Genomic DNA, 14657 nt, shown 5'->3' with positions numbered 1-14657 from the left:
GTGATGCCATTGGTATGTGTGTAAGTAATCTGCAACTACGTCACAACACAAGATCACAATGGCTCACTAGCTGTTTTCAGCGCACTTCTCAGAACTTTGCTTGCACTTTTATTTCTTTACAATGAGCACTTCTGCAGTTGAACACTGAATTTAAGAATGATATCTTTGACTTGTAAAAATAATACATTAACCTGTGTATAGATTCTATGTTCACTGTCATGAAAGGTCAAGAGAACCAGCTATTAGGCCAGAGGAAGACTAGACATAAAACCACCTAAGTCTGTGCCTCGTAAAGCACTGTAGTGTTCAAACCATTTGTTTCATTCTGAGAACTGCTCTATTATTTTACACTGGCACAATTACTTTAATATCAGCTGTTTACGCAATGTATTCCTATGTTCATAATTTGTGATGGAATTACTTGAGTGAGGTTATATTTCTGGTTAAAAATAAAGAGTCAAACATGGACCGATCTTCTGATCTTCCTTAATTTCTAATCATTTTACTGAATCAACCATAACAGAACGTTACCATAATTACTTGTTACTAGTGCTGTCTTCTTATTTTAGCTGCAATTTTCTTGGCCCAATGACCAAAACAACTGTAAATTGTAAGGTACAAAAGAAAAAAGGATGTAAAAACTTTTTAAATTTCAAATATATTTATACCATATGAACAAAATTTTGAGTTCTATCTGAACACAATTAACATTTTAGCTGTTACTGTCTGGCAGTCACTCAAATTTCTGACAGTATTCTACATTCTAGTTTCATCACACACAGTAAGGTACATACATATAGAACAATTACTATTAAATTACGTATTTTACACAGTCCACTGGTCATATAAATTCTACAAAAATTTAATCTTGTGAGGGAAATAATAATTTAGAGGTGTGTCAGTTATAGCTGTATTAAATATTTGGAGATCAAAGAATTGGTATTTCACCGGTGGAGAAAGAACAATCCTCAAAGTAATATGTTCATAAGTTGTTGAAAAAAGTAGAATGGAATATAGTATTGATATGAGTACTGATCACTATTCAGTAAGTAGAAGAGATGTTAAACACCAGAAAGGCACAAAAAATGGTGAGTTCTGAAAATGGACTGCCTGAAGTTTACTTAGCAACTATTGATGCTTACTGTGTGTGTGTGTTTTCCTTAACCACAGTTTTTTATATATATATATATATATATATATATATATAGACACAAACAAAGTGTACACAAGGATAGGGTAACAGTTCTATGTGCACCATGTTGCTTTAAATGCATCCTTCGTTCCTTCATATGAAAATCAGGATGACTGGTACTCAAGGTTGCGCATCAACATATTTTTCTTTGTACAGTCCATGTCCTCCCTTTCATCTCAGAGATTCTGGGCCCTAAAATGAGAGGAAGAAAAATTATTACTAATGAATCGTTTTTGAACTGCAGTTCACAACTTAACAATAAAGTAAACCATAACTATACACAGCACTACTGGTGCTCACCATGAGTTGGGATCCATCCAGTTTCTATAACCGTAGAATATGATAATTAAAAATAGTTAATAATATCAAACATGAAAATCTAAAAACATATAATAGGAAAACACGTAAAACGACTTGGAGAGGCATGTACTGCCATTTAAGGAACAATACAGCTTGGCAGACTGTCATTTGCTGTGTATATCAAAAAGCGCTCTATCACAGAAGGTTGTTGTTTCTTGATACATATCTCCACTGTGTAGGACGGCAATTCTTAAGTTGATTGAAGTAGACAGCACCAATCATCAATCCTCTGCAGGTCTTCCTGCATTTTGTTACAGTCTTTTGGTATTGCAGCCTTGTTATAGATAACAGCGTCATCTATGAACTGCCTGAGCCTCATAGAGCTACCAATGCTCTCGTTAGGGATTATTTAATTCTTTTGCAGTTATTCAGAATTTACACACTTTTTAACTTTGTCAAGTGTTTTCCCAACATTTTCACTGTGAAGAATTGAAAACTTTTAATTCCAATGGTAACAGCTGATGCATGGAGTCAAGTATGGCAACCAATCAAAATCTGGAAAATCTGGGGTGCTGTGGCAGCAGAATGACACTATCTATATAGCCGAGAAAGACAGTTTTACATAAATCTTCTGAAAAAATGCAGTTGTCTTTTCTTTCTACATTTTTGTTGCTGAAAGCAATAACTTCTTTTTGGATCTTGTTCACAATTTAGCTACTTTCACAAAGTTTCCATAACAGAGGAAGCTGTCGTGGAATAAGATTAGTGTGTACAATCTGTTCTGTAGAACTAATATTTTACAGTATTGTCAGGAGTATGAAGTTCCGGTTACCATTGCTTGCTGGCACGCTGGGGATCACTAGTTCAAAACTAATCATAAGCATATATTTGTACTCAATATCTGCCATTTTTAGAAAGCTCCAGACTTCTTATGTTTATAATTTTTACTCTGGAGCATTTGATGTTTCTGTAAATAGGAGCACCCTCCATCCAGAAGGCAGTTCTGTTCTGTCTGTATTTGGTGTCAGTAATTTTGGTATAGTCAATGCCCACACCGTGGCACCTGCAGCTGCGTGGCCACGGTCTTTACGTCATACAGCCAATGGCCGGCACACCCCGCTTATGTGCAGCTCTGCAAAGCTGTACAGCGCAGGCACGGGCCTCACACAGTGAGTGCCTCCGCACTGTCATGGCAACAATGGCTGGCGTCCTACCGAGAGATAGTTACATGAGGCCACACTGCCAATCGTAACAAGACACGACAAGTGGACTCGGGTATGGCAGCCATATTCCTCCGCCACTCGCCGTATATAGCCAGCCGCATACGCCGCCATGCCTGGCAGTCTCGTGTTGGGCTACCTACGTGCTACATCGATGTCACACCCCGGAACGATGCTACACTACGACTGTTTACCATACCGCACTTGGACTCTGCAGCCCAGTCGCTACTCTTGATCAAGCACCAAGTTGTGTTGTTATTGTGGAACTGTTGGCAATAAACAGAATTTGGAACTCACACCAATTGTTATTTGTTGTTTCTTCAATTACAGATACAACAGTAATAAAAATGCTTTCAGTGTGCTAAGTGTTCTACTTCACTGAAGAACCTGCACTCAGAGATCGACTCTATGGTGGTTACGACACGACATTTGGCGTGATGCTCGGTACTGATCCTGCTACCTCTCACACTGGTAACTGATTATGTTGAAAAGGTGCCTCAATCTTCAGCACCAATCTCCATCATCTTTCAAATGAACCTGAGACAGAACTTTCCACCGACACTAGTGGTTCTAGTCCAAATTCAGGAAGGTGACAGCTTATGCTTCCAGAGAGATCTCAAAACTCAAGACATACCACTTCAGAACAAAGAATGTGTGCCTTGCATTTGATTGGGCCATCAACAAGTTCTGGCCATACTTATTTTGCAAATTACCATCACTGTGATGCACACTGTTCTCTAAGCAGGTTGAATGGCCTGAAGGATCCGTTGGGTCAACTGGCAAGATAGCACTTAGGCTTCAGGAGTATGATATCACAGTGGCATAAAAAGTGGACGCAAACATGAGCTGAAAGCTTTTAAGGGAATCCTTTGACATAACTGAGCAGTGTGGGTGAAATCTCAGTCATCACTGCTGCATTGAATGACACTCTGCTGAACAGAGTGGAGCTCCAGCACTACTGAGAGCCACAGACGCCTTGAAGTAGGAGAAGTCGATCAAAGGAGAATTCCAATCAGTAACACTAAGAGGAGCTATGATCAATTACGATGTAAATGGTTCTCATCATCCCAGCTCTTCTACAGCTAGCTATCCTGAAAGCGCTTCCATGCCACTCCAACATGTGGTCACCTGGGATTCATAAATACTCTAAACAAAATTAGATGCACGTATTACTGGACAGGTCCCTTGCAGTTTGTTAAGACTCTATGTGAGCCAACAACTTAAGCACTTGCCTTGACTACCTCCGGGACACATGATATGAAATCCAGCTGCAAAAGTGTCATTCAACCAGACTGGAATTGATGTCTTGGGGAGATTCTTGAAGTTGACAAATGGGAATCCATGGATAATAGTCTGCACTGATGGTCCCACTTTCTATGCTGTCATCGAAGCTCTATCAAATGCTGAAGCTCCAGAAATAGCAAAGTTCATTGTAGAAGGCATGATTTTTAAAGTTTTCCAGTCTAGACTAATATCAGAGGTAATTTCACATTGTTACATCACCTACACGATGATAAGTGCCCATCCTCAGCTAATGAAAGGCCTACAGAAGGCTATTAGACGTCTGCATACACCATAGTGAAGCAAAACACTATAGGCTTTACACTGTCCTTTCTGCTCTGAAGTTGTGAGGCTGGAACGACAATGGATACACGAAGTATAAAACTAGCTCAAATATGAACTCTGAACTCCTATAAGCCCAGATCACGTAAGAAACAGATTGCCCGATCGCATGGTCTGGCAGGCAACCCTTGTCAGGGAACGGCCACCAGGTGGCAACAGCGTCACACCCTTACTTGTGGAATCAACCACTAGATGGCACTCCGTTCTGTGAAATATGTGGCAACATCGGCCGAACGTGTGCAGCTTTCCACTATTTGGCGTCTGTGAAGTACAGCTGTTTCTGACATACCGGTGGTAGTGGATCGAGTCGTCATGCCGAGGGCCTGCGAGTATATCAACTGTGGAAGAAGTAGACAAACAAATCCAGAACTAAAAATGTTCAGATTTCCCGTCAAAGACAAAGAAAGGTTACGCGAGTGAATTTTAAATTCAGGTAAATCAATAAATTAGTTACGAGTACGAATTATAGCCGTAATTTTTCCCGAGGACATGCAGCTTTACTGTATGATAAATTTAATTGATGAAAGGAGAAAATATAAAAATGCAGTAAATGAAGCAGGCAAAAAGGAATACAAACGTCTCAAAAATGAGATCGACAGGAAGTGCAAAATGGCTAAACAGGGATGGCTAGAGGACAAATGTAAGGATGTAGAAGCTTATCTCACTAGGGGTAAGATAGATACTGCCTACAGGAAAATTAAAGAGACCTTTGGAGAGAAGAGAACCACGTGTATGAATATCAAGAGCTCAGATGGCAGCCCAGTTCTAAGCAAAGAAGGGAAGGCAGAAAGGTGGAAGGAGTATATAGAAGGTTTATACAAGGGCGATGTACTTGAGGACAATATTATGGAAATAGAAGAGGATGTAGATGAAGACGAAATGGGAGATACGATACTGCGTGAAGAGTTTGACAGAGCACTGAAAGACCTGAGTCGAAACAAGGCCCCCGGAGTAGACAACATTCCATTAGAACTACTGACGGCCTTGGGAGAGCCAGTAATGACAAAACTCTACCAGCTGGTGAGCAAGATGTATGAGACAGGCGAAATACCCTCAGACTTCAAGAAGAATATAATAATTCCAATCCCCAAGAAAGCAGGTGCTGACAGATGTGAAAATTACCGAACTATCAGTTTAATAAGCCACGGCTGCAAAATACTAACGCGAATTCTTTACAGACGAATGGAAAAACTGGTAGATGCACGCCTCGGGGAAGATCAGTTTGGATTCCGTAGAAATGTTGGAACACGTGAGGCAATACTGACCTTACGACTTATCTTAGAAGAAAGATTAAGAAAAGGCAAACCTACGTTTCTAGCATTTGTAGACTTAGAGAAAGCTTTTGACAATGTTGACTGGAATACTCTTTTTCAAATTCTAAAGGTGGCAGGGGTAAAATACAGGGAGCGAAAGGCTATTTATAATTTGTACAGAAACCAGATGGCAGTAATAAGAGTCGAGGGGCATGAAAGGGAAGCAGTGGTTGGGAAAGGAGTGAGACAGGGTTGTAGCCTCTCCCCGATGTTATTCAATCTGTATATTGAGCAAGCAGTAAAGGAAACAAAAGAAAAATTTGGAGTAGGTATTAAAATTCATGGAGACGAAGTAAAAACTTTGAGGTTCGCCGATGACATTGTAATTCTGTCAGAGACGGCAAAGGACTTGGAAGAGCAGTTGAACGGAATGGACAGTGTCTTGAAAGGAGGATATAAGATGAACATTAACAAAAGCAAAACGAGGATAATGGAATGTGGTCAAATTAAATCGGGTGATGCTGAGGGAATTAGATTAGGAAATGAGACACTTAAAGTAGTAAAGGAGTTTTGCTATTTAGGAAGTAAAATAACTGATGATGGTCGAAGTAGAGAGGATATAAAATGTAGACTGGCAATGGCAAGGAAAGCATTTCTGAAGAAGAGAAATTTGTTAACATCGAATATAGATTTATGTATCAGGAAGTCGTTTCTGAAAGTATTTGTTTGGAGTGTAGCCATGTATGGAAGTGAAACATGGACGATAACTAGTTTGGACAAGAAGAGAATAGAAGCTTTCGAAATGTGGTGCTACAGAAGAATACTGAAGATAAGGTGGATAGATCACGTAACTAATGAGGAGGTATTGAATAGGATTGGGGAGAAGAGAAGTTTGTGGCACAACTTGACTAGAAGAAGGGATCGGTTGGTAGGACATGTTTTGAGGCATCAAGGGATCACAAATTTAGCATTGGAGGGCAGCGTGGAGGGTAAAAATCGTAGAGGGAGACCGAGAGATGAGTACACTAAGCAGATTCAGAAGGATGTAGGTTGCAGTAGGTACTGGGAGATGAAGCAGCTTGCACAGGATAGAGTAGCATGGAGAGCTGCATCAAACCAGTCTCAGGACTGAAGACAACAACAACAACGAATTAATAAAGAGCTCTAAGCATTCAAACCTATCTAAATTTTGTCGATCTTATATTCTGATATAACGTGGCAGCCCATCCTGTACAAGAATCATATCATATAATTTTTTAATGAAATCTTTGCTGCAATTTGGACTTTTTTAAACTGTTTATTCAATTCACTATCATAATTTTGGCTGTAGAGGCATTTTTATGTGCAATGTGAAAACTGAAACCAATATAAGATATGTATAACAAAATGCAAAGCATAGTGTGGTAACATTTGGTAAACAATTTAAGAAGCATTACCTTACAAGACCTTTCCCTTGGTACTTTAAAATGGCTCTAGAGCTGAAATCGCAACAGTGAAATAAATGAATAATAGCCATCATCTAACTGCTAGGTCATCGGTCCCTCTAAATCCTGGTATATACTAGAGAAAACGAAGTGAACGAGTGTAAAACCTCGTTTACACTGCTGCAAAGGAGTATTCATAGGTAATTCGCCAATATTCACTGCCATTCGTTTATATGTGTGAACAAGCGTTTATACTGGAATGAAGGGAAGAGATATAAGAGAATGAGCATAGCATGCAAACTATAGACACTGCCTATTTTAACTTTTATTTGTCTGTGCGCTAATAATCCTCACACAGCTTTCACTCGAAAACAACACTACCTGTAGTAACAGGTCTGCGCGAGTGCGGATATCCCCAGTAATAACTGTGTTGCAAATAAAAGCGTACGTCTGTTGTGAATATTTGCAGGTTATCTTTAAACTACACAAAGTAAATTTTTAACATAATTATGTTTCGCCGTCTGTGGCTCTTCAAAGTTGACACCACCAAAATATGCTCGAAATAATGCTTTCATTTGTATCTTACGGCGTTTGCAGCCCCCTTTCAACAACAATCCAAAATACATCGTTTTGTGCCACTCTTATATCATTTACGATAAGTTACATGCAAAGTAAAAGAATCTAAATTTGAAATGACTGTCACTGAAATATGTCAAGCCTAATGCGCATCACAACCAAGTGCGGACATCAGCAGACAAAAATTCAGGCCAGGCACAAGTCTCTTTTCAGAGCAGTGGTGGGTTAAACTGCTTTACAAAATGTTAATATCTCATAATGCGGATAAGCAACTCGGCAGATGTGGATAATGATCTTGTGGATGCGGTGCACATACGGACGGCGGCATTTTCCTGTCCGCGCAGACTTCTAGTTACAGCTACGATGTAAATCTTTGATATTGAGATAAGATTATTTTGCCCACTGGTTTTGACAAAGCAAACAAAGTAGCGTAGGAAAATAAATCGTTGGTGGCTTAATTTGTTACGTAGATGTGAAACGTTTGGAAGTACTGCCAGTGCACTTGACACTGAATTGCAGCTCCAGCCTTCTTTAGATTTATTCCAGAATTTTGCACATATGTCGGTTGACGCCTTTTGCTGGCTCCTCATTACACCTGAAGAGGAAATTTACTAGCAGCAACATAAAGCAGTTCGCAAGAAGACGAGTACTCTCCGTGCTGATAACGCCAAATGGGAGACGAGGCACACTTCTTTTGATGCTTTACTCAAAAACCGACAGCCAGCTGAACAGTAACGAACACTATCGAATGCGTACCGAAAAAGACTGAATGTTATTGTCTCGCAGTGGTGAATGGAATTCACGCTACAGAATCAGCATTTCATCACGCAAACATTTGCAAACATTGATGTTATGCTTTCGCTACTTAATTGCTTCTCACTGTGAAAAGCTAAGCACTAAAGGGGAAACAACATTACAGGCAATGTCTGTTTTAATTACTAAGCAAGAGATTAGAAATCACGTGTTTCTTAACTTTTGCAGGAACTTCAGAACACCGTGGGCACCAATTAAAGTTTACAAACTAAACACGACTGAATGTCGTTGGCTCAAATTCGTCTACACATATGAGAATGCAGTTTTTCCTATTTTAGTTCGCTCAGTGTTGACCAGGCTTAAAATGCCATAGGACCACATTCCCAGAATTAATCATAATAGCATAATATTTAAAGTCCAAATAAGGTTGCACACAAAGATCTCTCTTAGCAAATACTTAATGAAAGATTCCTTCTTATCATGCTAATGTGGACTGAGCTACTAAATGTGTTAATGGTATATAAATATATGTATTTTTCTGATTTTACAGGCAATGTCAAACTGTTGGATATGGACCCAGAAAAAATGCACACTAGACTGCTGTGTGATGTCCACTTTGATGAAAAGTCATTCATGAACGGTACGAAACAACGGCTTACACACACAGCAGTTCCTGTAAAATTTACATCTGACACTGGTTTTTCAGCAGTATGTGAGGGAACTAGAGATAAGAGTAGTTTGTCATCACCTGAACTGAAAGTGAACATTCCAAGGAGAATATACAGTGCAGCTAGTCACCTTCTGGTAGAAACAAATGCAACACCACAAAAGTGTGAACCATTTCCAGACCTGAAAGAAATCATAGAAATGCGTGCGAGACAGGTTAAAAGAAAACGCTGTATGCTACGTCATGATGATGAGGATACTCCTAGAAACCAAAAACTGAGACATAAAATACATAATATGAACAGATCATTGAAAAACAAAACTTCCTACTTGTCAAAAGTTAAGAATAGATTACTGCATTGAAGGAGCTCAAATAATATTGCCCATGTGTAAGCAGTTTCTGTTTCCCATCCAATTGCTCCAGGGCACTGGATGCAATGCAGTGTAAGAGCAAAAACCATCCGTGGTCTTCTATCGAGAAAAATCTCTCTCTGATGTTGTTTTTACAAATCCCCTGCAGCATATAAATTTTTGCGAAAATTGGATATCGCATTACCTGGGCTGTCCACAATTAGACGATGGATTGGCGTCACAAAATTTCTACCAGGGTTTAACAAAAACCTTTTTAGTCAACTTAGCAAGAAATTTGAGGCACACACTTATTTAGAAAAGGCATGTGTAGTATCTTTTGATGAGATGTCGATAATGCGTCATCTGGAATATGCAAAAGATCTCGATTTAGTAGAAGGTCTAGAAGATTTGGGTGATTGGGGAAGGAAACCACTTCCTGAAAATTATGCACTTGTTTTTATGATCAGAGGCATCTACAGTAACTGGAAATTGCTGTCTAATTCAGGAGTAAAACATGCGGATTTATTGGGACTCTTACAGTAACTAATTATTTTATTGCAAAATGCAAACCTAGAGCCAAAATTAGTCGTTTGTGATCAGGGAGCTAGTAATCGAAGTGTTGTGAAGCATTTACATGTTACGCCTGAAAAACCTTATTTTATTGTAAATGGACAGAAATTGTTTTATATTTATGATGTCCCACATTTATTCAAAAGCATACGAAACAATCTGCTTAGTGGCGACTTCATTTTCAACAACGCTGTTGTTTCATTCGAAGATGCAAGGAAAACATATGACATTGATAAGAAGAATAAAAAATGCAGAATGTTGGTAAAACTCACTGACAGTCATTTGCAATCTGATTCATTCCAGAAAATGAATGTAAAAATGGCAGTCCAGGTCCTCAGCCACTCTTGCTGCAGCTATCAGAACTTGTGTAGCGACTAAAGAATTGCAGAGTGATACAGCAGAGAGCACAGCTACTTTTATAGAATTTGTTTGATGTTTTTAACAGCAGGACCACATTTTCCTCTATTCCATATAGGTGTGCATTATCAGAAAAATGCCCAGTAGTAATGGAAATGCAACAGAATGCAAAGGATGTCTTCAGTACAAAAAAAAGGGACAGGTAAAATAATGGCATCACCATGCATTACGGGTTTAATCCAGACTGTGAATGCTATTGCTCAGTTTTTTCTTGAGGAACAAACTGTCAGCATTAAATTTTTACTGACCACCAGATTGAATCAAGATGCTCTTGAGAATTCATTTTCTGTGTACCGTCAGAAAGGAGGCTACAACCGTAATCCAACAGCTAGAACACTAAGGATCTTGTTCCGAACAAGCACTATTAACTCACTAATGAAGCCTTCTGACGCTTCAAATTGTGAGTATGACACTGACAAGATGCTGTTACTGCACAACTATGTGTTGCAAAAAGAAGGTGATGAATCTCAGCTGTTGAAGAGCTCTGGAAATGTCGGAATTCCGAATACCCCTGGTTCCTCTATGGATGAAGAAGGGAGTACCACCGAGGCCGACGAGTATTTGTCTTCCTCACAGCAAGACCTTTCCTCTGAACAGTGTTCAGTAGCATATTTTGCTGGCTACTTAGCACACATATGCATCGAAAGGTATGTTTGTTTGAGATGCAAGGAGACACCTACATGTAGCAGTGAGCTTCAACATAAGAGGGGATTATTTATTCTCCATAAAAAATATGCAACTGAGAATTTGTGTCATTCTTCAGTGGGACTCAGCGCTCCAACTTTTGAGTTTAGCAACATTATTGAAATGTCTTTACAGGCATACGAGTCCTGTTTTTGACAGGTTATTTATAAGAGAAATATAAAGTTTAGGATTGTTAATTACATCAAATCAAAACTTGAAAACTTTCACTGGTTGGACGATGAGGAATGTGGAGAACACAGACTTTTCATTTTGAATCATCTTGTGAAATGAAAATTGTATTACAGTTGCAGAACTATATTCAAAGATAAGTGTAGTAGAACTGTCTCAAAACTGAAAATTATAAAACCTAAGTAGTTTATACATATTGTATTTAAGTACCAAATAACAATTCTCCGTTTGGCTGCACAAATAAGTTTTGTTGCCTTTCCTTGATCACTCTACCACGTTTAATTAGAAAGAAGTAATGTGTTAAATCTGAGCAAAACAGTACTGCTTGTGACAATAGTAGATGTGCTGACCGCAAAGTTAAGATGTTTACCATCACAGAATTTTTTTGTACTCATGATATTTAAAGTTTCACAATATTTGTTTTTCGAAGATATCATTATTATGTGCGTAAATGAAATTATATTTCTTTACAACTAACAGTAATCAAATGCAAAATGTGGTTATACTTAAGAATGCTTACAGAAATACTTAGAAAGGAAGCAAAATCTGTTTCTTAAACTTATTTAGTCTCAATGTGAAAAATATATTGTCGTTATAAATCACCTAATCCCTATACATACTCTATGCAAAATAAATAATTATGTCGGTAATGTCAGGACGCGAAACCCACTGCTCAGTGCAATATTTGTCAGTAAATTAATGGATTATATTTCAAAGACGTTGAGAAGATTTTGAAAATTTTCTAGTGTTAACCTGCACGTGGAGATCTTTTTACTACCATAATCTGTATCAGAAGAGCTGTATAACAAAGAGGAAATAGATGCCATGGAAGGCGAGTGTAAAACCTATGCGACTGCAATACAGTCTGTATTTAAACAGTAACTCACGAGAAATATTTGTGTGTTCCTTTTCATTTATTTCATTTCCCAAATGATTGTGAGAAGTATCCGTACAGTAGAAATAAACTTGGCTTGGAGAATTACAGGAGCTAATCTACATTCTTTGATTGAAAACTCGGGAAAAACCATAGCCGATCGTGGTCTACAGTCAGCTGTGTGACGAACGCAATCCGTGCGCAGCGCTCTAGCCGAACACAAATCATGGTCATTCACGTCACCGAAGATACAGCGTTGCCAATTCCGTGACATGGACAGGTCAGGTAACATTGTCGCGTTGCCTGCGACATCGGTTGATCGACGGGGAAACTATTTTTTTTAAGGACGGTCAATCTGTTTCTTACGTGATCTGGGCTATAAGGACAAAGACCGCTAGAATGACAAATATGAACCAGTGGGATACAGCCCAAGAGGATTTTTATGCCTGTGGGGACAATGGGACTACTGGAAAAGTTACTAAAATGGTACTTTGGGCAGTACCATCTCCTTTGTTGCTAATCTGACGTCACATATGAAGTCAGGATTATGATTCATTGCCAAGCAGACAAAAGTGTAGAGATTTCATCCATGTTCTCCATACAGAGTCCCAGAACATTAAGGTGCAAGCTGATTCCGAAGGCTTTTCTTTCAAAGAAACAGAAGACAGACTCAAAGACTGTGAATCTGAGAGGCTACCTTCAAACATGACCTGAATGCAAAAATCCTCAAGCAAGGCCATAAAGAGGCACACTGACAATGTCTAGATCTAGGATGCAGTACTTGGCTCCAATAACAATAAAATAAAACCCAGGTCACTGTTTCTCCAGGAGAGGGAGCAACGCCACAAGCTGAGCTGCATGCAGTAAGGAGCAACAGTTATCACCACTAGCTGGCATGCTGCACCCCACTAGTTCAAATCTGATTGTGAGCAAATATTCTTAGTGTTTGTCATTTCCAGATGGTTCTCAAAATTTCTTATGTTTGTATTGTCAGTAATACATGTGGTTTTGGTGCTAAGTGCTGTACTTTACTCATGACCCTGTATTCAAATTTGGACTTGATTCTGGTTACGGTGTGACAATATTTATTTTAACAGAAGTACTACAGCAATAGAACCAAAATTCTGTGAAAATACCTTTTGAATATTGCTCTGAGAATATTGCCACTATCACCATATCGACTTTCATTATATTGAGCAGCTGCAATCCATTTTTTTCTTACAGCTGTCCAGCGAGTTAGATGTTCTTGCAATAGCATCTCCTTTGGCACAGCAGGCTGTATGTCCTATGTCAAAAGAAAGTCAAATGTTAGGTCTGTCATAACAATGGACTTAAAATCTATATTTGTAAAATATGTCGCATCTACAGTACATACAGATGTACTTCACACATGGATATTTATTACAATACTCAATTTACTGTACATTCCTGGATCATAAGCTTAAGAGATCAAGCAGCTGCTGAGTCCAATCATTTATTCTATGCATAACATGAAAGTGAAACTTTCTTAAGTTGAAATATGCTTAGATAAGGAAAAGTAAAATGAAGCCAGGTTCACATACAACTAATGTGATGCCATAACTTGGGGCATTACGTAGTGGTACTGTGAACTACCGTTCACACAGGACATCACAAATTCTACAAGTTGCACAGCTTTCAATATGGCATCAACTGAAATCATAGTATGTGAGGGTATTAACATTAGTGCAGGTTATGGCATTACAGCTGTGGTAAGAGTTAAATACGAGGAAGACAAAACGCGAATGTTGGCTCCAAAAATACATTTTGCACAGGGATAAATCAGGGGCCACAAACACATTTATAAAAGAAATAACACTTGAAGATGAAAATGCTGTCTGCTATGGCAAACTAACCAACAACTGGCATGTAATATCATCTGTGCACATGATACTCTTCCAAAGTTTTAGAATCTTACTTTATTCCTTGATGTACACATCTCGAATAACTAAATTTTTTAATTAATAACTGCTGCATCAGACTCCAGGGTCATTTCCCGCATATAATCCACAATTTATACAGTACTTCATTCCACAAGTCATTTGTTTCCAAATATTGCTAATACACACACACACACACACACACACACACACACACACACACACACAAACACACACACACAGAGAGAGAGAGAGAGAGAGAGAGAGAGAGAGAGAGAGAGAGCTACAGAACATTTAACAGCCATATTAAATGATTGTTGCTGTTGTCCCAGAAGATGCAAAAGTATACCTGGTGACCACCATTTTGGCTTTTTTCAGGAAAGAAATGAAAACACACTGAAAATATCAAATTCAACAGCCATGGGTGTTATTTGATGTTCCATTTTTTCATGGTAGATTTGATGGATAAAAACCTACAGGTAGCCACGACATACCAGTTTAGTTGTTTAGTTTCATTTACATAATTTTTTTGCTCATTTCAGTTGTCATATGTGCAACAACTTACTATGATGTGAAATGTGTAAGCAAGCTTGCAAATAAGATAGATTTTCTCAGGCTACTTGCTAGCCATTTACATAACTGAGTGTTTAAAAATAATACTCACAAG

General features: G+C 38.6%; 1 protein-coding gene across 1 annotated transcript in view; it reads right to left on the bottom strand.

The window, feature by feature from the left end:
* Positions 1–1202: 1202 nt before the first annotated feature.
* Positions 1203–14657, bottom strand: part of LOC126272601 (protein lin-37 homolog) — a 50329-nt gene continuing 36874 nt past the window's right edge. The window contains exons 5-6 of the mRNA XM_049975547.1: positions 13229–13377; positions 1203–1384 (exon numbers count right to left, since the gene is read on the bottom strand). Coding sequence (XP_049831504.1) covers positions 1369–1384; positions 13229–13377 — 165 coding nt within the window. The 3' untranslated portion in view covers positions 1203–1368. The remainder of the gene's footprint in view (positions 1385–13228; positions 13378–14657) is intronic.

This window comes from Schistocerca gregaria, chromosome 1, assembly GCF_023897955.1.
Source record: "Schistocerca gregaria isolate iqSchGreg1 chromosome 1, iqSchGreg1.2, whole genome shotgun sequence".
Classification (NCBI taxonomy): domain Eukaryota; kingdom Metazoa; phylum Arthropoda; class Insecta; order Orthoptera; family Acrididae; genus Schistocerca; species Schistocerca gregaria.
The sequence above is the reverse complement of the archived record's forward strand: the minus strand, read 5'-3'. Positions and strand labels throughout refer to the sequence as shown.